Genomic DNA, 25,207 nt, shown 5'->3' on the forward strand with positions numbered 1-25,207 from the left:
TCAATGCTTCCTTTTAAAGCCATAAAGCTACCTACATCATACATTTTTCTTCTGTTTCTCTCATAGAAAGTGTCAAAGGAAAAAAAATCATGTTTTTTTGGGGGGGGGGAGTGGGGGTATGTGGGCACATATTTTACAAGTCCCTCTAGGAAGGGAGGGGAAAGTGAGCAAATCCACAGGCCGCTGAGCCAGGATTCCTACAGGCATGTGGATCCGGGGTGTTTTGCTAAGTGAAGGAGCCACATCTACACAGACTGGGCTCTGGCCTGGGGCTGGGCCTGGCTGTGTGTGGGGCTGCTGGCAAGGCTTTGGTGCAAGAAGCCTCAGAGCTGTCAGGGGCTCGGGATCGTGACAGCCAATGCTGGCCTTTAATTTGGGTAGGTTCAAGTTTGACACAACTATGACCACTTTGCAGACAAAAAAAAAAAGGAATAAATGAAATGACCGCTCTGGCACTGTTAGTCTCACCAGCCTGGGAGGTCAAGAAGCCCCCAGCTTAGCGGGGCGGGCAAGGCAGACCTGAGAAGGTCAAACAGGAGTCAGAGACCATGGGTGAGGGGAGAAGCCACCACAGAGGAGGAAGGAAAGGGATTAGCAGAGGTTAGAGGGGCTGCCTGGACAGACAGACAGCCAGCCCCGGGCATGGCAAAGGTCTTCCCAGTGCTCCTCTGGGAAGAAGCGAGGCCAGAGGCCACCTTGGTGGTTGTCCAGAGCCTGGGCTGTTCCCCCCACTGAGTCTCACAGGAAAAGCAGGCTGGAGAGGGAGCCTGTTCCCTGCCTTCTCCCCTCTTCCGATGGAGCCGGTCAGCGGGCAGGGCCTGAGGACATGCCCTTGCTCGGAGAACAGGAGAGAAGCGGCCTGGCAGGAGCCTGGCTGAGGGTCTGTCTGCCGTGGTCTCTGGTGAGGACGAGGAACCGGGAGGAGTCGGAGGGCCCAGCCTAACTGAAGTCTCTGTTCAGGGCCAGGGAGCTGGGAGGGCTCAGGCCAAGGGGAAGACACGCTTTCCCCAGACACGCCCTTCCTTCTTTTCTGCTTTCCTCTCCAACACAATTCCCTTTAGGAATGGCCTGGAAGGAAAACAGCTAGGGCCAGGGCTGTGTGCGTTTTCCGTCTGGCTCCCCCAGACCTCGGCCGGTGTGACCTGGCCGCAGGCAAGAGTGGGCTGGACGGTCACCTCTGGGTTCCCTGTGACTCTTAGGCAGAGAAGCTGGTCACACCTACTGTTGGACACACAGCCGGGTCTACACCGTTGGCTACTATTTTTACAGAAACTCTTACAATGATATTATTATAAAAGATTAAAAACGTTGCTGAGAGCCCCTCCCCCATTCTTAACCATCGGGAATGCCCACAGATCCAAAAGATGGTGGCTTGGCGGTCAGGGAGTGCCAAACCCCGGATTTTTCACACCTGCAGAGAGGGGCCTGGGCGGCAGTGGCAAGGAATCTGTCTCCCTACGAGCCTCCATCTGACGCTGACTAATCAGCAGGCCCAAAGCCGCCCCAACAGGGCCTTAGATGACTGCCACCTGCCACCTGAGGGGGACCTTGGGAAGCCAGGAGGAGTGCCAAGAAGAGCCCAGGACCTACCTCATGCCTCTCCTCCTCACACCAAACTAAGTGCTGGCCCTTCCTCCCGGGGCCCCTCACCTGGAGCCCAGAGCCAAAAAGGAAGAAAGGCCCACATCACAGCAATGGACTGACCACCTTGAGACTTTTGGACACTTAAGACAGACAGGTGGCCATGGCACCAGGGGATTGGGCTCCAGTCCTGCCCAGCCAGCAGCCTCGAAGTTCCCAGAGAAGGAGCTGTGGGTAGGGTGGAGGTAGGGGTTGGGGTAGGGGGGAAGGGCAACAGACGAGAATCAGAGATGGACCAAGCAGAAGTACCTAGTGGCCAGGTGAGTGCTTGTGGCCCACAGCTCAGGGATGCTTGAGGCAGGCTGTTGCCTGACTCTGCCCTCTGGACCTATGCATGGAGTCACCTCCTCCAGGAAGTTGACCTGCCCATTTCAGCTGGATTCAGGCCCCCTTTGTCCATCATCCTCTCTCCAGGCCTGTAGTCCTCAGATGGGAAGGGTGTCCCTGTGCCCAGTAGAGTGCCTGACACAGCACAGTGTGTAACAGACCCATATGCTAGGCCGCATTCCTGGTGTGACCTGTTGTGCCGGCCGCAAGGGAAGACTCGCGTGCGCGCGCGCGCGTGTGTGTGTAAGATCCAGTGTCACTGCAAACGGAGGGATGTGGTCTGCACGCCTCGCACCTGGGCCTTGGTCACTGGGCTCCCAGGTCTGGCCTGCATGCAGCCCTCCCAGCAGCACCTGCCCTGGGTCCTCCCCCAAGCCCAGGAGCGGAGGTGAGGGGGCAGGCTGCCCGCTTACCGTTTCATCTGTGCAGATGGAGTGCACCTGGGTCCCAAACATCACAGATGTGAAAATGAGAAAGAGCAGCCCCTCAAAGCACAGCAGGATGAGAAGGATCACTGTGGTAGGTGGTGAGAAGGAACTGCACTCTGAAAGACAAGGGTCGTGTGGGACTTGGGGCTGCTACCCACTGCCCGCTGCGCACCACTTGATGTCCCCAGGGCTCCTGCCCTGCCTCCAGCCCCGCAGGACCTGGTTCCTCCTGGGTGCCATGTGTCCCTGGCCTCCAGGCCTCGGCGGGCACCATCCTGCCTCACATCTGGCTGCACCAGCACTCCCTCAGGGAAGCCCTTCTCCACAGGCCAGGCCCCTCCTGGGGCTTCCCCTCCTAACACCTCTTAACTGCTGCTCTTTTCCTGGCCAGTGTCTGTATCCTGCTGCTGTGCACAGTGCCTGGCACATGGAAGGACCCAGAAAAGCCTCAGGGCCGAGGCATGAAGACGAAGCCAGGGGGAACCTCCTCCCCTAAGACAGCACAACACAGGCTGGACATTCCTGCACCTCTGTCTGCTTCTGGGGGACAGGAAAGGGCAGGTCCAGAGGATCACTCAGGGGTTTTAGAATTCAAAGTCTATGAGGGGGCAGAATGGCTACCGGGCTTGGCCCTGAGCTAGGGGTGAAACAAGCCCCCTGGGAAACGCCCCCCTCCGGAGCGTCTGCATCACTGAGACGGTCAGTCCAACCGGACAGCTGCCTGGCGCAGAGCAGCTGCGTCCGCTCTCCTGGCCTCTCTCTGAGCCCAGGCTGCCGGGGCTGTGTGACCCGAGATAAGTCCTTGTCCCTGCCCAGGCCTCCAGCCCCTCCTCGGAGAGTAGCAAGGTTTGACCAGATGTGTGGTTCTGTTTTCAGCACCAGCAGCCTCTGTCTGGACCAAGTCTAAATCAGAAGCACCCCCCAACTGGAGAGAAAAGCCGAGGTGCTGTGGGAGATGGGGGGGGCCCTGAGGGAATGGGGATGATACTGGGAGACAGGGATCTGATCCCGGCCAGTCACCTGCCCCTGCTGATGGCTGCCTGGGCCTGTCACAGCCTGGCTTGTGGTGCACATGTCTCGTTGCCCCAGGGTGCAGGCCTACTGCCCTGGCTGGAGGGGTCTGATCCGGGAGGGCCGGGCCGGGCCGGGCTTCCCTGGGCTTTGGGAACTCAGGGAATCTGGGGATGCCCTGCCGCCTCTGTCGCGGGAGCTTCACCACAACGGGCCTGGAGACAGCACTGTCCAGGTGGTGAGGTGAGCCACATCTCATCCCCAAATGCCTTTATCTCCTCACGCTTCCCTCGGAACTCAACAATGCTTGCAGACACTTTCCCCTCTGGCTTCCTTGCGGGCAGGGCCCGGGTGGGCTGGCCTCAGTGGGCTCTGGGTGTGGCAGCGGCCTGCCTGGCCGCTGGGTGGGGTGGTGGGCAGAACGAGGGTTCCACAGTCAGGCAGACACAGCAGGGTGAGGATCCTGGAGCCGACTCCCCACCATAAGCTCTTGCTAGGATGCCCCCACTAATAATCTGTGGCCCCTGCATCTTCCCTGTCCCGCACCCCGTGGAATCATGTTTGTTCCTGTGCTTGCTTGCTGTCTGCCTTGCCCACACCTGCAGCCCCAGGAGGCTGGGGCTCTGGCTCCCTGCTGTACAACCAGCCCTGCAGCGGTGCCCGGTAACACAGGACTGTGGGCACACGGCTGGGGCTCTCTGAGCATTAGTTCTCCCTTCGGCTGGGTGGCGTGGCTGAGAGCGCATGAGAACATCCACACGGGTCGGCCCGGGCCCAGCACAAACACACGGCTGGTGCCCCCTGGGTGGAGGTGCCTTGCCCCTTCCTTCCCCACCTGGGCTGCCCCGGGGCTGGGGCAGGAGGCAGAGCCCGGGGCCGTGGCCTGCTCTCCATCCTCACCCAGCTGCACGGACCCTTCCCCTCCTGGGCTGGCCCCCGGGGACTACGAATGGAGTTGGGGAGACAGGAATCAAGACTCAGGAAACGTACAACTACCACTCTACCCTTTGTTAAACCTCAACTCAAAGCGCCCTCATCCTGGGGACACCCCTTTCCCCTTCTTACACAAGCTGGATGTGAGACAGCTCGGCCACGGCTGAGCAGTGATGGTAGTTGCTGTCCCACTGGGCCAATCTCAGGCTTCCACTCTGGCGACTGTCCTAGCCTAGCGGCCAAAGGCACCCCCGCCTCAAGCCTCTTCCATCAGGAATCTTGACTGCAGACAACCAAGAACCCTCAGGGAGGACCCTGGGCCCCAGGGTCATTGAGGCAGGGCTGGAAGAGCCTGCTCCAGACTGGCGCTTGAAACACGGCCCTCCTCTTCGACGTGTGAGCTTGGGGACCGGCTAGACCCCTGTGAGCCCCAGCTTTTGTCACCCACTAAGTGGGAGCCTCTCTCCTGCCCTGCGGGCTTGTCGTAAGGTTGAAGTAAGGCGCTGCTCACCAAGTCCTGTGCGCCCTAGCTGGCTCTCAGCGGTAATGACACGGCCCCTGTCAACTGTGCTCCGGAGACGAGACCTTCTGCCTCACAGACGGTCCGGGACACACTCATCACTGCCTGAGTCTGTTAACCCGACAGCAGCGGGTGGGGGGCAGGGGGCGACAGGGTTGATAAAACATCCTTGTCAGACTCCACTGCCAAGTTGCCAAGGCCACATCTGGAGTTGGACTGGATCACCAGGGCCTAGCAGAGTGTGTGCACTTGCAGAACGTTTACCCAGGAAAGCGCTGGGGCCCCGCCCAGCTCTGCAGCTTGACCTTCCCCCTGTCTGGCTGGTACCAGAACTGCAGTAGTCACGAAAACTGGGAGGCACGGTGACACCGACTGAACTGTGTCACCCGCAAAATTCACAGGTGGGAGCCCCACCCCCCATGTGATGTTATTTGGAGATGGGGCCTTTGGGAGGTGATGAGGGTTACATGAGGTCAGGAGGGGGTTCTGTGGTGTTTTGTCATGGCAGCCCCAGCTGACTGAGACTCATGGGGTTCTCCTCCCCTAGGTGGCGCCAGGCCGGGCCGGGCAGGGGGCAGGTTGGGAGCTAGAGATCCCATCCTTCCCATGGCCTCCCCAGTTCTGGGGAACAAGAACAGCAAGCTGGTGCCCAAGAAGACAGTACGTACGGGAAGAGTGAAGTTCTGAAAGATGGTGCAACGGAAAAGGAGGCCCATCTGATGCTTCTGCTCAAGATGTTTGTCTCACAGACTGAGTGTGCGTGTGTGAGATCTCGCTCAGCACGTGGCCTCTCTTAATTCCTCCAGCATCTATTAAAATTTTTTTCTCTTCTCTCTTATTTTTATTCTTCTTTAAAATCATAAAACTGCGTTTGTTTTCCCAGCATCTATTTTTTCCCTCAGGGTCTGTGTGGTCTCCTGGATGGAGTTCCTTCCTCAGCATTTGTGCGTGAAATGGATTCCACAAAAGCAGGAAGGAGCTGCTCTGCGATCTCAGTGTGGCTTGGTGAGGAAGCAGTTAAAAAACACCCACAGAAAACAAAAGTTCAGAATGGAGTTCTGTGAGATTGGAATAAAATGACTTTTGATTAAAGTGCCTCTTCTTTTTTTTTTTTAAGTAGGCGCCACACCCAGCGTGGAGCCCAACGTGGGGCTTGAACTCATGACCCTGAGATCAAGAGTCGGACGCATTCAACCAAGTGAGCCACCCAGGCGCCCCTAAATTGCCTCTTCCTAAAGACAAGGAGACAAAGGTTCTCTCCCTGGCAAGGCTCCCGTGCCCTGGGACGTGCTTCTTGCGGGGCGAGCATTTCCCCTGGGCACGCTTAGGCTAGAAGGTCTGTCCAACTCGCTACTTTAACCTGTGGAACTTTTAGGGGGCTGCTTTTTTTCATAAAGAGAGATTTGGGCCTCTGCTGTCCCTTCCCTGGTCAGTCTGTAGGCTTGCAGCAGATCTAATAAAATGGGGTTGGCCACTGGCACCATGACACAAACCAAGAGCCCGCCCCCCGTGGGTCGCACACTGCCCCTTGGAGCAGAACGTGGAGTTCTGGCACATACTCACTTGTCCAGTCTTCTTCAAAGCAGTGCAGAAAGTGGAATCCCACCATGATGAGGGCGTGCAAGGAAATGAGAGCTATGTACATCTGAAACAGGAAAGCAGGGCAGATGCCATTGTTGTGAGAACCTTCTGACGGTGCAGGCTCCTGGGACAGGGATGCTCAGGACCTCCCATTCTGGAACACTCAGTTAGGCTGAGGGCTGACTGGGAGAGAGCCAGCGAGGCCTCTGGGGATTCCCCTAGGGGTCTCCCGCCCTGGTTCTGGGACCAAGGTGAGAGTGTGTGGAAGAAGGAACAAGCGCCTGTCGCCAGATGTGACCTGGGCTCTAGGTGGGCCAGGGTGTTCTGGGCCGGTGGCTTCCCTGCACTTGAAAACTCAGGGCGCTGACTGCCAAGGGCTCTTCCAGGCCTCTTGCTAAATCTCTACCTACCTGCAGCTGAGGGAGGGCTTGCAGTCACCACCAAAACTGGCTTTTGTAGCTACTTAGACTGGACACTTGAGGTGGGAGCCCAGCACACAGCCCTTGCTTAGAGCTGATCGACTTGAGCCAATTTGCTAGATGCTCAAGTGGAGGGCTTAGGAACAGGCACTTGTTGAGCCCAGGAGCACTCTGGCGGGAAGGCAGAGGCCTACACAGCCAGGGAAGACTCCGAACCAGCAGCACAAAACACTGCGAGTGCCTAGAATTTTCGAAGGACCGAAGCGCTCCGCTGCTCCATGGAGGGTGGGGCAGGCCTGGGAAGCTGACTTACTGTAAACAGGACGAAGTACTTCTGGTTGTTCTCGCCGACACAGTTATTGACCCAGGGACAGTGGTGGTCCATCTTCCGAATACACCGCTTACAAACGCTGAAAGGGCCCATAAGGCAGACAGACCTTCAGGGGTGTCCTCACAGCGGCAGGGGCCCGAGGGGAGCAGAGAACCCACCTCCCAGCTCTACTCCGAGCACGGGGCCTCCTCGGGCAACTGCCCGGTGAACTGCTGGGGGTGTGGCAAGGGGCCTGGAAGGTGGGGTCAGGACCCCCAGGGTCCCACTCATTCCCAACAGGGGACAGTCACTGGCCAACAAGGCCCCTTCTCTCGTTTGACATGAAATAGGGTGGCACCGAGGGGCTGAGCAAGAGGCTGCTCTCCGGTGCTAACGGTGAGCCGCAAGCTGGTTTACTGAGGGGACAGAGCAAAGAGGCAGTTTACAGAAAACAGGTACTCCCAACTTCCCCCAAACACCCCAAACCCGAGGGCCAGGGGCCAGCCGGGAGGGCGTGGCTGACTGCAGAGGGTGCTGGGAGAGGCAGAGTGGGCTCAAGGGCAGGATGTCTCGGCGGCAGGAAGTGCCCCTCAAGAACCTTTCAGCTGGAAGGTAACCACCACTTAGCTGTAAAAGTAGAATGCATTTGAGCTTAAGTGTTGATCAGAAATCCCAATAATCTGCAAATTGCCAACCTGTAATGGAGCTCCTTTTGGGACGGGGACTGTTTCAAGCTTATCTGACAGCAAACATCCCTTTTTGGAAGAAATAATCTGAAACGGGAGTACAGGTTCCTGGGGTCTTGAAAGCACCTACTCCCCAAACTCGGGTTTAGACACATCCCTTTGCCAACAGCCTCACCAGATATGGGTCCTGTCTCAAGTTGTTAACATAGGCTCCTTGACATGATCTTGGGGGTGTCATCTGTTCAAATACAGTTTTACACACTGTAAATATAAGCCCTGGAATAATAATACAATTAAAGTGTTTTCTGTTTTGAAAGCCCCTTAGCTCACACCAGCTTTTCCTTCCACTAGTTTCCACAGCTAACTTTATCTCAGGTTCTGGGCTGTGGCAGGTGGACCCTGGCAGAAGGGCTGTGTCACATTCCGGCGTGGGGAGCTCACACCTGCCAAGCTCCGGCTGGCCACCTGTCCGGGCAGGGAAAGCATGGGAAGAGCTCTCCTGGGAGTGGACGTGAGCTGCTCCCCAGACTCCAGGCCAGGAAGCACAGACCACTCTGAAGGAGAGCCCCGCGGCTAGGCCACAGCCAACTCGGAGCTGCGGGCTCATCCACACCCCAAGGAGGACGTGCGGCCTTTTCTGAGCAGGGCGTGAGCTTTAGTGGTAAGGTAGGCCTGGGCCTGCTGGGCTACCTTGGTGAGACTGGCCAGACTTGGAGCCTCGGGTTCCCCGTCCACAGAAAGTGTTGTAAGGACAAGGTGAGGACTGCTTGTGGGGGCCTGCCCAGTCTCCACCCTGGTTCTGCTCCACCACTTCGAAGGTCCTCACTAACACGGGGGGAATGGGCACATCTCAGAGCGGCTGGCCCAGCTCCAGCATCTCCCTGAGGGCCAGGAGGTCAGGGGAAGAAAGAGGCATGAAAGGGACACAGACAGACATAAAGAGAAAGTCAGGTACCCGTCTCTCTCTGTGTGCATGTGCTACTAATTAAAAAAGTGCATATGAATATGTATAGTATAGATTTCACTTAATAACACTTGTTCCCAGGATATAATCTTAAGAGTACAGACAAGTAGAGAGTGAAGACTGAGCCACTCCCTGCATCCTGGGCCTCAGCCACCAGGCCCCATATTCCCTCTGCAGAGTCACCTGGCACGTCCTTCCTCAGCTCCGGGGTCTTAGCTCCCTCCCAGTCTGAGGGCCAAACTCCCAAGGTGAAGCCCCTCCCTACCTCAGGCTCCTGAGCTCTTTCTCCTCCACCCGTGCCTCCTTCTGCAAGGGGTTCCTAGCGGGTGCTCTGAGGCGGCGTTTGCTCAGCAGAGAGCTGCCAAGCGGCCTGACATCCGCCGAAAGCCGCCTGAGTTTCAACGAGCTCTCAAGCAAATCCGTCCTTTGCTCTCCTCCCAGCCTCTAAAGAGCCCCGGCGTGCACCCCAGGAAGTGGGTTTCACGATGGGCTACGTGTCACGGGGCGGCCACATCAGAACACTCCTCCTCCTCCTCCAGGGAGCAGGGACAAGCAAGCAGAGCCGCTGAGAGCAGCAGAAGTTGGCCCAGAGTGCCCGGCTCTGAGCTTCCTGTCTGCAAAGGCATGCAGGATTGTTCAGGAGCTGGCTCTGGGGCCAGGCAGTGGTGCATGTGGGTGGGGAGTCCATCCATGAATGGCGCCAGAGGCCCTGATCAGGCACTGCCTCACCCACGGCTCACAAAATCACCTGCCCAAACGTTTCTACATTTGGGGCTTGGAGAACACCAAGGGAAAGGTCTGCCAGTGTCCCGCCCAGTTGCTCCGCCTCGGGCCCTATCCATCCCGAGGAAGAAAAAATGTGGGCTTCCCACAACCCCGGATACCCCAGTGGGGGATCAGTCACCACAGAGCCAGCCTTCTTCCCACTCCCCGAGGCTGGGTGGGCAGCGGGGCTCCAAGGGGTCCCCTCCCCAGACACAGGCCCTTTCCCTCTCTCCTCTCTGGGGCTCCTTACTGCTCTTTCCTTCCTGTGAGCGCCAGCCCTCTCCTGGGCCTCCTCTTGGGCACCCCTCGCGGGCCCTCGTGCGAGACGCTGTGGGCAGGTGCGCTCCTGGGGCTCAGGCACCGCGGGCTGGCAGCGTATCCCAAGCTGCAGGAACAGTCACTGCAAAGACCGAACATCTTCCACGGAGGCATCTTTTGATGTCCCTGCCTCCAGGGTTTCCCGAGCCCCTTCTGTGTTTTTAAATCACTGTTCTAGAAGAAGGCGATGCCCCTCCTTCCCTCTTCCTCCAGGTTCCCTGCTATTTTTCAGGCCCCGAAGCACTTCCTTCAAAAGCCTGGTAGAGCCCGACAAGCTTATCGGCTCACGTGCACTCAGGCTCTTGGTTCTCAGGCCCCCAAAGTTGCTGGCTGAGGCCCTGCCCAAGCCTGGGTGATGGCCCATTGTGGAAACATAGCTGTGTCCCCGAGGGCTTGCGTCTCCCCCTACAGAGGCACTTACCAAACTGTATCGGGGTGGAAAAGTGCACCTGCCCTGCCTGAGTGGGAGGCCCAAGGGTCAGGGCCACATCTAATCCACCGCTACGGCCCAGGGCCAGGTCCAGGACCTCCTTAGCAAGGGGGGAGCCAAGTGCAGTCCCTGAAGCTACAGATGGGGAAAGAGCAGGCCTGGGAAGCGGCTCCACTGCATCAGACTGGGACACCCGGCAGGGCACGAGCAAAGAACAAAGCTAGAGAACACCAGGTGGACCCTGCTCCACATCCAGGTTTTCACCCCACACCTCCTGCAAAAAAGCATCTACCACATCGTGGTCCCAGCTCTGCAACAATGTTGGGTGAGAAAGCCCGGTGCGGTGGCAGAGAGAACACTGCTCTCAATCCCCACGTGGGGCCCTGGGCAAAGCAACTTAGCTTCTCCGAACCGCCCTCTGCAGAATTAGTCCCCATCTCCCAAGGTTAGAGATGACGTAGGTAAAATGCTTTAAAAACAATACTAGTGCTACATAAATTTTACCAGTGGTCACAACCATGAGAGAGACAACCTAAGAATCTGGCAGGGACCCTAAGCTGTCCGTGACTGTCTCAGCCTCAGCGTGTATGTGTTTGTGGGGGTGGGGTCTATGGGGAGGGGTGTGAGGCTTTGCCAGGGGCACAGGTCTCCACCTCCTTGTGCAAGAGGAACCTAACTCTTAAGCCCAACACCATGGCTGTCCACGTTAGCATGAACGGCTCCCTCTCCAGGGTTTCCACAGGCCTCCATGGTCCTCCAGGATGAAAGCAGCCCGGTGTTCCAGAATGCCTCTCGGTGGAAAGAAGACCCACCCACACACCACCGGGCTGGAAGGAACATCTACACATCCAGGGTCAGGGAGCATCTGCAGTACCCATCAGAGCTCAGGGAATGGGGATGGATTTAAATTCCACGGGGCTCTGTTAGGAGGACAGGATGCAAAAAGCCAGGTGTGCACTCATGCACACAGACACGTGCCTTCACTCGAGCAGGGATACTGACTCCGACTCTCTCGAGCCAGGTGGCAGGCCCCTCGGCTTAAGCAGTCATAAACCCAGCTCTGTTTGGTGTGCCGGGGATGGTGCTTATCCCGAACTGCGGGTCCCCAGATGGCCTGGGCCGCCGCGAGCCCTCACAGAGAAGTGGTCATCAGCACACGCCTCCTGATGCGGGAGTAGGCGACACACAGGCATCCTCACTCGACTTCGTCTGAATCAGCAGCTCTTGTTTTGCTCAGGCTGATTTGTTTACTAGCACTCAAGAATACCTCCCTCGGATCATCCTGGGGACTGAGGCTAGGAGGAGGCGGTGAGCAAAATGCCAGGCAGTGGAGGCCGCCGAGGGCTCAGGGAGGGAAGAGAAAGAACCACTGTGGTCACCCGAAAGTTCTTTCCTGCAAAGCACGAGCCCCCCTGTTGCTGGTCCAGCCTGGAAGCCCAGCACACCCGGCCGCTTGCACACGCCTCTGCTAACCAGCGGCTTCTGCTGGGGGAGCCGGCGGACCCCCACAGTCATTCATGTCTCACCCTCACGACAAGCTGCCGGGCAACAACCCCCTTTGCAGAGGACAGAGCTGAGCATGGAGAGATGTGCTGCCTGGTCCGCGGCCCCACAGCGTGGTGGGGGCACTGCCGGGCTTCCAGCGCTGACCTCTCCAACACTGAGGCGGGAGCTTGCTCAGCACACTGGGCCGCCCGGAGTTGGGGCCTGGGGAACCACGTAAGCAGATGGGGGCCCTTCACTCAGGCGATGAAAACGGCTGGCTTCCCATGCCTCGGGTAGCAGAAAAGGCTAGACAGGCGCCTCCACCCCAGGCACAAGCAGCAAGCCCTGAATTTGCTTGTAACACAGATCTCAGAGGTAAACTGGCCCCACGCTGGGCTCAGCTTCTCCAAGCTGCCGGAAACCCCATGGGAGACAACAATTAGCACAGGCCCTGTCCAAACTCCTCAGCCGTCACCCTCAAGAGGGGCCAACTAGCCCTCTTGGGGAGGTCGCCATCTCTCTCTGACAGAAAGACATACATACAATTCCATCAGGCCACACAGGTCACCCCCAACCCGGAGTTCTAGTGGAAAGAGCCCTGGACTGGAGCGGCAAACACCGGGCCCCACGCCTGTCTGTGGCTCTCACTAGCGGTGTGCCCCTCCCGCCCCCGCCCCCAGTCTGAGAAAAGGACCAAGTGACACCAAGTGTAATTTAGCATTTAAAGTCCCCTTGTAGTGATAAAATGCAGTTTTTAGCTAGATGCCTTCTCGTTGAGAAGACTCAAAACAACGAAGACATCTGAAAACCAAAGGGAAAAATCACCACACATGAGATGGGGAAATGGCTTTTTTGGCCGAATCCTACAATTGTCACAACCTCTAGAAGTTTTGTTTTAAAGAAACATCTCCATTCAGGCACAGACCCTTCGTTTCCCTCTGAAAGTCAAGTGAGTGGGGCCCACCTCTTAAATGGGTCAAGTACTGGACACTCAGAATGATTTTCCAAACCTCTGTCTCCTGGGCCCTTAATAAATAAAGCTGTGAGGTAGGAAGAGCAGGAACCCCTCGATTTTACAGATACAGAGACAGAGGTGGAGACAGTCAAAGGCCTGGGAGGGTCCTCTGTCAAGTCTTAGGACAGGTGTCCTGAGCCCAAACCAAACGCCCTTTCTAATCCAGTGAGCTCATGGAGATCGGGACTCAGTCACAGTGGTCACGTGCCCAGAGTAGGGGACGTTCAGAAGTCCTGTTGCTGATGGCACTTGTGCGGGAAGCAGGTGTGGCGGTTGCTGCTCCAGAGCATGTGAGAGGTGGGGGAGGGGAGGAAGCGGGCCGGGGGTGGGGGGCGTAAGGGGGGGGACACGTGTACCTGCAGTGGTGGGCTCGGTCGGGCTTGATGCTGCAGCATTTGGGACACTTGTATACCACCTGTCCGGGCTTCAGCTGTAAACTCTCGATGAATTCTTTAGTGGCATTTCCTTTGGGCACCGCCCCCTGTCAGAAAGAGAAAAGGCATCAGGGCTGGGCTAAGGGTTCCAGCAGTTCTGATGCTCCATGGTGCAGATGGTCACTTGGGAGCAGCAACTACACACACGGACAGGACATTTTTACCCCAGCAACATGTGTGTTCAGAATTGTGCCAATACCAATGGACACTTATGGACAAAGCATTTTCTGGAGGAAAAGTAAATGATTTTTCTACAGTGAACAGTTACATTGTTCCTGATGATTTTTTATAATTATTTATTTATTTGAGGAGAAAGAGAGAGAGCGAGCATGAACAGAGAGAGGGGCAGAGGGAGAAGCAGGCTTCCCACCGAGAAGGCAGCCCGATGCGGGGCTCGATCCCAGGACCCCAGGCCCAAGCCGAAGGCAGACGCCCAACCGACTGAGCCACCCAGGCGCCCCATGTTCCTGATAATTTTCTATCTTCATCTTAGTGAAATAGTTTTCATTGAATCCATTCTTTCCCATGTAAATATTACAGTGAGGATTTGACTCACCGATTACTTTTTAGTCTGCATTAAAATTTGCCAGTAACAGCTTTGGCCTTTTCGAATTTTCATTGGCGGGCATCGCACCCGACAGTTCAGTTTTCCAGGCCTAAGTCTGCAGCTCTGAACTGTTTAAACTAGAATCGGGTTTTATTTTTTACCAATCCTATTGTTGTGAGGCATCGGTAATCTATATTTGGTTATTATGAATCCAAAAGGAACTGTGAGCACTGCCCTCAGATTTCTGACTTGCTTTTCGACCAGAACTGCCCTCCAATTTGCTATCCCATCCTTTTCAGATGCTTGTGAATACTTTGCGTTTTGTTCTGTCAACACCTCTGGGTGGCAGACCCAAAATGCCACCAGAGTCTACGGGGGCTGGCGCCCATCCGAGCAGAAGGAAAACAGGCCGTGTGCAGGCCTCAGCCAGGTCCCAGTAACCGATCTTCACCAGGTGCCTACCTGGTGCTCACTGCTATGGATTCAGGAATCAAACAAGGTGTCTGTCCCAGCAGGCTCTGAATCTTTTGGAGAGTAACAACAATTCTAGAAGTCACTGTGCTGCAGAAGCACAGAGGCGCAGCTGCCAACTAGCCAAGGTAACCATAGAAGTTTCAAGAGGTGAGGGCTTTTTTTGGTTTTGTTTAAGTAGGCTCCATGCCCAGTGCGTGGGGCCTGATGCGGGGCTTGAACTCACGACCCTGAGATCAAGACCTGAGCTGAGATCAAGAGTCGGATGCTTCACTGACTGAGCCACGCAGGTGCCCCTCAAGAGGTGAGGTTTAAGGATGGTCCTGAGGCACACACAGAGGTTTGCCAGGTGGGCCTGCGGGAGAAAAGGGGCTGTGGCCGGCGGAGGGGCATAGGGAAAGACAAAAAGGTGAGCGTGAGCACAGCACATCTGGGGGACGGTGAGAAAATCAGCATGGCGGGGCCCTGGGTATGCGGGGCAGCAGAGAGGCTGGACTAATGGGGCGGGGGCGGCTTGAGTAGAGCGAGTGCCAGGCCTAAAAGGTTGGGGCAGGATTCTTCTTCATGGGCCACCCAGAGCCATCAGGGAACATCCTGAGGATGAGAACTCAGTTGCCTGTGCTGTGTGGGTCAGAAAAGAAGAGGGAGAGCAGAAAATTGCACAGACCAGTTAGGAGGTTACTGCTGATGGCCCAGTAAGTGAACACAGGGGTGGAGGAGAAGTGGGGAGGAAATTCGGACCCAAACAAAAGGGGCAGGGAACCAAATTAGTCCTGTGGTGGGGGAGAGGGCGTGAGGAGGGACAAGACCACGAATGGGTCTCCGTCTAGAGGAGCCGGTAAATGGCAGCGCCTGTGAGGCTCCAACCCGACGCAGGTGCAGACGGCCTGCCGGAAGGGGTCAGATGATGGCTGCCACACAGACAGGGCTCAGCACACAGCAGCGCAGTGGACTGAGTGTTTGCGTCTCCCCCAAATTCACAGGCTGAATCCCCCAGTGTGTGGTATTAGGAGGTGGGGCCTCTGGGAGGTGATCTGGTCACAAGGGTTCTGCGAGGCGATTAGGTCATGGGGTGAGCACCTTATAACCAATCCTCAGAGCTCCCTCCCCCTGCCTGCCACGTGAGGACACAAGAAGTGGCTGCCTACGAACCAGGAAGTGAGCCCACCCTAGACGCGGAAGCTGCCCGGACCTTGATCTCGGACTTCCCAGCCCCCAGAGCTGCGGGAGATAAATTTCTGTTGGTCAGAAGCCAGCCAGTCCCTGGTGGTCCCGAATGGACTGAGACAGGTAGCCTGTATCCTGGGCTGTGCGTGGGAGACAACATGCAGCTTTAATAAGCTACGGGCGCCCAGACTCTGATGCAGAGCTACCACACAAGAACTGTCAGCCGTGCGGCCCAGGCACTCGCATTTTTTTAAAAGCTCTCAGCAGGGCTGAGAACCACCACTCTAGACCAGGAGCTCCATGACTGGATCTAGCTTGTTCGGCACCAGAGCCCCTAGCCCGGAAAAGGTCTATCGGTTGCCAGCATGGGGTGAAAGGAGCAGTGAAAGCAAGCAGAACAAAAAAGAAGGGAGCCAAGGGTGCCAGCCCTGGTGGCGGGGGGGGGGGGTTCCAGCAGTGTGGCCCAGCTCACCAGCAAGAACTGGGCCTAATACTGGGTCGAGTCACAGCTCTGGGGTGGGACTGCTCCACACTCCCCATCCAAGGTCGAGGTGACACCAGGCTGCTCTCATCAGTGGGCAGCCACGAGCTACCACCATCAGGGAAGCTGATGAACAACAGAACCGGGGACCACTCCCAAGTTCCAAAGGGGCCCGGGGCCGAGCGACAGTGTGGTCTACTAGGGTGGGTAAGGTGGGGGTTTCAGGGCTGACGGAGCATCCCTGGCCTCCCCAGGGTAGGGCTGATGGAGTATAACACGCTAAGGGAGGGGTTCCCAGGGTAGAAGAGATGAAAACTGGGTGTCAGAACCTTTCCCACAAAGAAGAAATTCTGGGATAGGAAGAGCCACTGAAGAAACAACAAGAACTTGAAATGCGGACGACGCAAGGGAGCTGGAGTTTCATCTTTTGCTAAGAAAATGACTCACAGGGGACAAAGATTCTAGTTACGGAAACTGCAAAGACAAATCAATGAACAGCTCTTCCTGAAAATCTACACCCCACCGAGCACTGTGGGAAGTGCAAGCAAGCAATGGGGGCCTGGGTCTCAAACGGCGGGTGGGGCGGGCCCCCAGGGACCCCGACACAGCAAGGAGGCTGAGCACCTAGTGAAAGGCATGGCTGCCAGGACAACAGGAGCTGGGGGAGGCAGGACAGCTGTGGCTGGGGACCCAGGAAGGCCCAGGAGGATCCTGGCGGATGCAGCAGCACAGAGGCACCTGGGAAGGGAGACAGTCCAAGCAGTGGCCAGAGGTGGCCTGTCCAGGGGGTGCCGGGGAGAACAGAAGCACTGGAGCAAGAGGGTATGTGCGGTGGGTGTCTTTCCAGCAGCGGAGAAAAGATTCAGTACCGCAGTTCAGTTATGGGAAATTTTTCGATTTGTCTCAAAGAGGTCCCGGGATGCCTCTCTGGGGAGGCAAGGAGTGCTCCCCTCTCCTCTTACCCCTCACCCCACCCCTCCTGTAGCTCTCTGCTGGGCTCCCCAACTTTCCCCTGCTGACCCGTCACCAGCTCTTTATCCGTTACCACCCGCGCTTTCCCGTCTCATCAAGGACCTGCTCACGCCCGAGACGGGCAGGACATGGCTGAATAGGAACAGAGCTGCACTTCCCCACTGGTCTGCCTGAGCGCCATGGGGCAACAGACAAACAGGGAACGAGAAAATCCAAAGGACTGCTCATCCACAGGAATGCTCTTCTCATTGGTGGAGGCTCAGGACTTTGAGTGGGACAGCGATGCGGTCCCGAGAAGAAACTTCTGGAAACACGGATCCTGGTACACAGGCACTGTGGGCACCAAGATGCTGAAAACCACACGTGATTCAGGGTAACCATCACCTCGTGGTGGCGGGGAGGCTGGGGGAGGAATGGAGTGGGGCGGGGTGGGAGGCATACAAAGGGGCTAAACTGTCTTTATGATGTTTTACTTATGAGGCTGGAGGGCAGTGAAGGTATCATACCATCATATCATCGTACTATCCTTTGTACCCTTTCAACTGTCGGAAGTGTGTCATTAAAATTTTTTCTAGAAGTTCAAAAAAGTAGAAAAAAAAATCTGGTCTGCAAAATGCAGGCAGGTGGCAGAAAAGCCTAAGATAGAAATTTTTTTTAAAAGATTTTATTTATTTATCTGACAGAAAGAGACACAGCGAGAGAGGGAACACAAGCAGGGGGAGTGGGAGAGGGAGAAGCAGGCTTCCCGCCGAGCAGGGAGCCCGACGTGGGGCTCGATCCCAGGACCCTGGGATCATGACCTGAGCCGAAGGCAGACGCTTAACGACTGAGCCACCCAGGCGGCCCTAAGATAGCAAACAAACTTGGTAGGCAAGGATTTTATGGTATGTTTGATGCCATTTAGGATATACCTCCTGACATTAAATATGCTATAAAAGCATACAGCTATTTAACGTGGACAACATCTCTGACAGGTTGTTAAAGGCAAACGTAGATTTCCAAACAATATAGGGCACCTAAGACATTCTGGTACAGATCTGACACACAGTTAGACACTTGAACAATGCGGGGCTTAGGGGCCTGTGCAGACAAAACCCACATATAAGTTTTGAGTCACCCAAAACTTTACTAATAGCCTACTGTTGACCAGAATATCAATAACATGAGTAGTCAATTCACATATATGATGTATGTTATATTATATACTATATAATAAAGTATTTACTTAAAACAAAGGAAAGAAAATGTTGTTAAGAAAATCATAAGGGGGGGCGCCTGGGTGGCTCAGATGGTTAAACCTCTGCCTTCGGCTCAGGTCATGATCCCAGGCTCTTGGGATCGAGTCCCGCATCCGGCTCCCTGCTCAGCGGAGAGCCGGCTTCTCCCTCTCCCTCTGCAACTCCCCCTGCTCATGCTCTCTATCTCTCTGTCTCAAATGAATAAATTAAAAAAATCTTAAAAAAGGAAAAACAAAAAAACCCCCAAGAAAATCATAAGGAAGGGCGCCTGGGTGGCTCAGTCATTAAGCGCCTTGCCTTCGGCTCAGGTCGTGATCCCGGGGTCCTGGGATTGAGCCCCACCATCAGGCTCCCTGCTCAGCGGGAAGCCTGCTTCTCCCTCTCCCACTCTCCCTGCTTGTGTTCCCTCTCTCACTGTGTCTCTCTCTCTGTCAAATCAATAAAATCTTAAAAAAAAAAAAAAAAGAAAAAGAAAAAGAAAATCATAAGGAGGGGCACCTGGGTGGCTCAGTCGGTTAAGGGTCTGCCTTTGGCTCAGGTCATGATCTCAGGGTCCTGGGATCGAGCCCCGTGTCTGGCTCCCTGCTTAGCAGGGAGCCTGCTTTCTCCCTCTCCCTCTGCCTTTTCCCTCGCTCAAATAAATAAAAAATTTAAAAAAAAAGAAAGAAAAAAGAAAATCATAAGGAAGAGAAAACACATTTATAGTACTGGACTGCATTTATTAAAAAAAAAATCATGTGTAAGTGAACCTGTGCAGTTCAAACCCACGTCGTTCAAGGGTCAACTCTCTATGTATGAAAAGACAAAGACACTTGCAAATTATTAAGGTTATCTCACATAGTAGGATCACAGGTAATTTGTACTTTCTGAACCATATATTTTTTTAAAGATTTTATTTATTTATTTGAGAGAGAGAGAATGAGAGAGCACGAGAGGGAAGAGGGTCAGAGGGAGAAGCAGACCCCCTGCTGAGCAGGGAGCCCGACGTGGGACTCGATCCCGGGACTCCAGGATCATGACCTGGAGCCATGAGCCACCCAGGCGCCCTGAACCATATTTCTTAAATGTTCTAATAAGAACACATGGCTTTTGCAATTAGAAACTCACTAAAAATACAACCGAAAAATACACCTCAGGAAGGAGCTACCCAAAGTAGGAATATGACCAGCTTTCCCGAATTTTATAATCCAAATGTTGTGACCATCTCATCTGGAGATATCTGGGGCCCTGCCCGGAGGCACCAGGGAAGGGCAGGGTCTGGAAGTCTTTCCCAAGGCAAGGCAGGGCCCTGACCACCCAGAGGAGCAGATTTTAAAGGGAGATTGGGAAGGGCACTGGCCCAGGCAGAGAAGAAGGCACCACAAAAGCCCAGAGGGCCATATTAATTCCTTTTAATGTAAAAAGTCACTGAGTTTGGGCAATCATGTGACCTTTTGTGAATCCTAAAGTCACAAAACCACAACTGGACATTGCTCTTGTCTTATGTACAAAGGAAAAGCCCCGAGGAACATCACTGGCCCCAGGAGATAAAGCAAGGGGGCTGAGTTTTCCTAAATGAAGGCCCACGTTGTTTCCCCCCGACCACATCCAGTTTTTAAGGTCCCAGCCACCAGAGCTTGCTGTAAACCTCGGGAGGCCGCACAGAAAGGGCTACAAGAGGGCACCCCAACACCTCAAAGGGCCCCTGGAGCCCTCATTTCGTACCCTCATTATCGCCTGCTATTCCAGACCACGAGGGGAGACCTCATACAACAGCGCAGCCTTTTTAAAAGGCTGCCCCTCCAGCAGCACTCTATGGAAGGCTCATTGCCTTCCAGGCCAGACGCCATCTGCCTCGTGAGTCCCTCTCCCAGAGCCAGAGACCAGCCGGGCCAGTCCCTGAGACGGACCAGCCTGTGACACGGGCCCTTCCCAGCCTCTGGTTCAGCATTCCCAGTCTCCTGTCTCTCTCTTTCTTCCTCTTTTTAAAAAGAACATTCTCTTCTGTGCTTATCACCACAGATTTCAGAATTTCCTGTTATTAGGTAAGGAATTTTGTTCGGTACAATTCTGGACGGACCGCAGGGAGTCGGAAGGCCTGCTGGGATGTTTCTGCCAGTGTTCTCACACTGGCACGACTGAGAGCCGCCTACCCCCCATTCTTACACATCTCACGGGGGGGTCTTGAAGTTTCCATGTTACTGCAGCCCGGCAGACCACAGCGTAGGAATTTTTTTTCCTCATCTTCACAATAATACTTGTTCGTGATTTAAAGGAATATAGAGATGAGAAAATTACAAAGGAAAACCCATTCTTTGATTTCACCACCCACAGATCCGTACAATTAATATTTTAGAGGATATACTTCCAGTTTTTGTGCACACAGCAAGCTAAAAACACTAAAGAATTTATAAATCCATAATGCTCATATGTTTCTAAAATATGTATTTGGCCCCACAGTGGCATCTGTTTAAATCTGGGGCAGGGAGGTGTGATAGGGTTCTACTGCCCATTCCCCTCAGTGGCTAGCCCAAACTTCCAGTACCTACCTTGACCCCTACCCATTTCCTTTTCTCTTTCAGAGAAAACCAAGGCTGCTGGGGCAAACCACCAGCTGGGAGGATGAGGGGTCCCAGCTAATCCTGGTCTTTAGGGGCCGCAGACTTTTACCCCAAAGCTTCTCCCGTGTTGTGTGCACACTCCGGGCTCTCCCTCCCCTCGCATCTAAGCTTCTTGAGGTCGAGTGCGCTTCTCTCTACCTCTCCCTTGCTCTAGTTCACTGCTCTCCAGCACCTGGTGTCTCCACACTAGGGACACCTCTCACCAGGTCACTGTGCAACTCCCTGTGACCAAACCCAAAGGTCGGGTCTAAGCCCTCATCTTCCTCGGATCTCCTGTGACCACCAGTCCCTCCTGTCATTCTCTCCTGAGGCTGCTCTGTTCCCTCAGGATGTCCTCCTGCCTCTGGGGCTGGGCCTCTTGCCCTCCCTTGGGATGCTGCCCACCTTGGAGCCCTGGTGTTCCCCAGGGATCCCTCCCCTGCTCATTCTGCACCTCCCCCACCCCCTGCCACCAACAGGCCTCCCCATCACACCCAGTGGTGATGCTCAATCGCTGGCTCCAACTGAGACCTCTTTTCGAGCTGCAGACATCTCCACTTGGTTGTTCAAGAGGCATTAAAGCCAAAGAAAACCAACCCCCCAAATTCACCATGCGAGAACTGAATCTGTTCCTCCCCCCCCGACTCCACTCTCCCTTCCTGGGGAAGGGCCCACCTGGCCCTTCGGTTACCGTGCATTCAGGGTAGAAATCCAGCAGCCATCCCCAGCTCTCCAAACCCTCTGTCCCACATACTGGCCCCAAACTGTGCCTCAAATCCCATGTCCTCCCCTCCATGCTGCCATCATGGTGTTCATTCCGGCCCATCCTCACATGCCCCAGATGCTAGAGCATCTCCCACCTCTGTTCATTCTCCTTAACTATTTCCCAGAGTACACTTTCTAAAATGGGAATCTGGCCATGTTACTCTCCCTGCCTGGATGCCTTCGCAGGCTTCACAGAGCCTTCCCTGGGCCCAGCGTCCGAGCTCTTGGGCAGGGCCCGTGCAGGGCCGCCACAACCCAGCCCTGGACCACTGATGCAGCGCCCCCCCCCCCCCAATCCCTATGAACTACCTGCAGTTTCCCAAAGGCACTGTGCCCTCCAAATCTTCCTCTTGGGCCCCCAGGGACCCCACGTCAGCACCTCTGCCCAGCCTGCCAGGCACCTGCTTGCCTCTTGCACTGGAACCAAAACCCACTCAGGGATCACCTCCTCTGCCTTCTTCCTCATGGCCCTGGGCCACACCCAAGACAGAAGCCTTTGCTGGCCTGGCCTGTTTTTATTTGTCTTATAACACCTATCATTTAAGTACACACTGATTGTGCATGGCTGTAAATTCCTGGACAAGAGAGACAACGTCTTTCAACTTGCCGCCTGGTGCATGGCCCAGGGCCTGGCACGGAGCATGTACTCAATAAACCCAAGCTGAAGGATAATGATGATATAACAGACATTTACAAAGTACTTCTATGCCAGGCACAGTTCCAAGCGCTTTATTGTATTTTCTCAGTTAGTTCTGCCAATAAACCTATAGGCAAAGACTATGTTATTCCCCATTTTACAGATGAGGTAACTAAAGCAGAGAAATCAAGCAACTTCCCAAACTTATATGGCTAACAGGTGGCAGAACCAGGATTCAGACCCAGGCAGTCCAAGTGTAGAACCCTCGTCTCTATCAGAAGACAAATTAGGTATTTACCAGATGCTGCTGTTAAGTGCTTGAAAAGGCTTTTCGCAATCACCTTGATGCCACAGTATCATTCTCCTGCCAACAACTGTATCAGCACGCTAACACTAAGACTGAACCAGGCCTGTTTCAGTACGTACTTAGGATAACACGACAGCATAAAAAGGACACAAGGAAGGTTCCAAAGAAACACCAACGAGTCCAAGGCCTCAACATCCCCGTGCATTTTAATCGACAAGGATGAAACTTGCTTCAAGTGTTTCCGGGGCCCTGGGATTGAGGCATGAGCACACCTGCTGTCCAGGCAGAAACTCTCCCTCGATTAGCTCTGCCAGGAACAGGGTGACAAGCCCCAGGCCTGAGTCACAGGCCACCTGTCTCCTCCACAACAAAGTGGGAGGTAGGTAATCCCCAAATGGTTACTGTCCTCTCTCTGGAGCCAGAAAGATTTTTCCATTGGTGTTTCATTTATTTATTTGTTTGTTTGACAGAGAGAGACACAGCAAGAGCAGGAACACAAGCAGAGGGAGTGGGAGAGGGAGAAGCAGGCTTCCCGCCGAGCAGGGAGCCCGATGCGGGGCTCGATCCCAGGACACTGGGATCACGACACGAGCTGAAGGCAGACGCTTAACGAATGAGCCACCCAGGTGCCCTCCACTGGTGTTTCTAAGTTGCTCAGTGGCAGGTATGAGAACTTGCCTGGCACGAGGGAGAATGACCCCCTAGACAAGTGACCTGACCCGGGGGAATAGGTCAGTACTTCTGGCCACACCCAGCACCAGCCTATTGCCTGGCATGCCGCGGGAGGGCTCAGTGCCATCCCTCCTCTGCGCTCCTGGGGGCCGGCCATCATGACCCGCCATGCTACTGGCCCAAGTAAATACTTGCTAACCGGCTCTGTACACAGTGTGTAATCGATAAGGTCACAGAGAGAGGCTCCAGAAGGGAATGCCAACTGCACGTGGATGAGTTTTGGCAGGTGAAACAGAAACAGAGGCCTGCAGGGTCTGGTGAAGTCTGTGTAGAGCAAGATATTCACAAGGTGGGATTCAGAGGGAGGGAGGGGCAGTGGGGCAGGCAGACAGATGGATTTTCTTTTCCTTAACAACATGGTTAAATTAATTTATACGCCTCCTTTTGTCAAATCTCAGGCTTGGGGTCATTTACCATGATGAGTTAGTAAACGATTAGTTAGTAAATGATCAGAAGGGTTTACACAATTATTGCAAGTGCGGAGCACTTGGCTTTGAGCTTCCTGGCAGCCGGGGCAAAACGGGACAAGCTATGCCTCTCCGCTTTAAGCGGCTTCCGGGAGACAGACAGATGTCCCAGATCTAAATCTTAAGGGGAATCTCTCAGGATTCCTGAGGAAGCTCACAGGATGAGGAAGTAAAACGTATCTGCAAAGGGAAAGGAAAAAGCGGCGAAGTCGGGGGGTGGGGTGAGGAGGGAGACAGCTACCAAGGTAAGAGTCTCCAAGTCTGGTTTGTTTTCAAGGGGCTGCCTCTTCCGGGTGCTCAGAGCCCCTCTAGGCCTCTGAAGTGTTCCGGGAACACAGAGGGTCCCTTGATATGACACACCCTCAGGGTGAGCAAGGTGAGGGCGCCCGAGACCAGACCCTGGTCTGACTTGGGCCCTGCCCATGCCATGCGGCCTCTAGGCCAGCCCCCCTGTCAAGTGAGGCCCCTTTAGCCCCTTGCTCACTCCTTCCAGGCCCATCCCTCTTACCCCACTTCCCATGGGAGCTTCGCCTCCAAGAGGGCTCCCTACACATCTGTGAGCCATTCCCTCTTCCCTTTCCTGCTCAAGCTCTGCACAGGCCCATTTCCCACTGTGGTGCAGGGAATGACTGCTAAATGGTCCAGAAAGCTACGGGTGGTTGCAGCTGTTCTGATGGTCCAACCACGGTAAGATTTCAAAGCTGGAAGGGGTCTAGCAACTGTTTGGGGGAGACTAGAAGAGATTATTTTTTCTTTATTTTTTTTTTAAAGATTTTATTTATTTATTTGAGAGAGAGAGAGAGAGAGAGAGAGCGCATACGAGAGGGGGGAGGGTCAGAGGGAGAAGCAGACTCCCCGCCGAGCAGGGAGCCCGATGCGGGACTCGATCCCGGGACTCCAGGCTCATGACCTGAGCCGAAGGCAGTCGCTCAACCAACTGAGCCACCCAGGCGCCCGGCGAGATTATTTTTTCTTTAAAAGGTAATCTAGTAATACTAACAAACCCAAACGATAAACAATGCATACATTGTTACAAGTTGTTTATAACCCACGAAGATAGTTTTTTTGAGAAGAACTATATGCAACCTGAATTCCTGAGATACAAAACATTATAGTCCTATTAGGGAGTTTCTTAGGACCCTGTAGCGGCACCTTCCTAAAAACACACCCGCCCTGGAGTGTTAATAAAGAGCCCCCAATCTGATGTGTTTTCAGTGTGAGATCGAGGCTCCCCATGCTGCCCCAGGCCCTCCCAACCCTCTCTGGACGCACTGGGTTTTGTATAACACATCAGTGTGCTGGGAGAGAGGAAAGGCAGGTGGCTGAAGAGCCCGAGGTGGGGCGTGCCTTTAGAACATGTCTGAGTCGCTCCCCTTACTGATGGTTGATATTTGACCGATGCTTCATTTGGGGGCCCAGTTTTCTTTGGGGCCACCAGCAAAACACACCGGTGGGAAGCTGACTGGTGTTTGGGGTATAGTCTATGGTTCTCACTCACTGGGGATTGGCAGCGGTGAGAATTATTCACTCCTGCATCCAAGTGCAAGGGGCTAGACTGAGGAGACCTCCCGGAGAGG

The 25,207-nt window shown here is 54.8% G+C and overlaps 1 protein-coding gene across 4 annotated transcripts in view; it reads right to left on the reverse strand.

The window, feature by feature from the left end:
- The window catches only part of ZDHHC3 (zinc finger DHHC-type palmitoyltransferase 3), a 55,746-nt gene that overhangs the window by 10,321 nt on the left and 20,218 nt on the right, over positions 1-25,207 (reverse strand). For all 4 annotated transcript variants that reach the window (XM_027582839.2, XM_027582842.2, XM_027582840.2 and 1 more), the window contains exons 3-6: positions 13,190-13,314; positions 7,174-7,270; positions 6,424-6,505; positions 2,382-2,512 (exon numbers count right to left, since the gene is read on the reverse strand). In XM_027582839.2, the coding sequence (XP_027438640.1) occupies positions 2,382-2,512; positions 6,424-6,505; positions 7,174-7,270; positions 13,190-13,314 (435 nt within the window). The remainder of the gene's footprint in view (positions 1-2,381; positions 2,513-6,423; positions 6,506-7,173; positions 7,271-13,189; positions 13,315-25,207) is intronic.

Source organism: Zalophus californianus, chromosome 1, assembly GCF_009762305.2.
Source record: "Zalophus californianus isolate mZalCal1 chromosome 1, mZalCal1.pri.v2, whole genome shotgun sequence".
Classification (NCBI taxonomy): Eukaryota; Metazoa; Chordata; class Mammalia; order Carnivora; family Otariidae; genus Zalophus; species Zalophus californianus.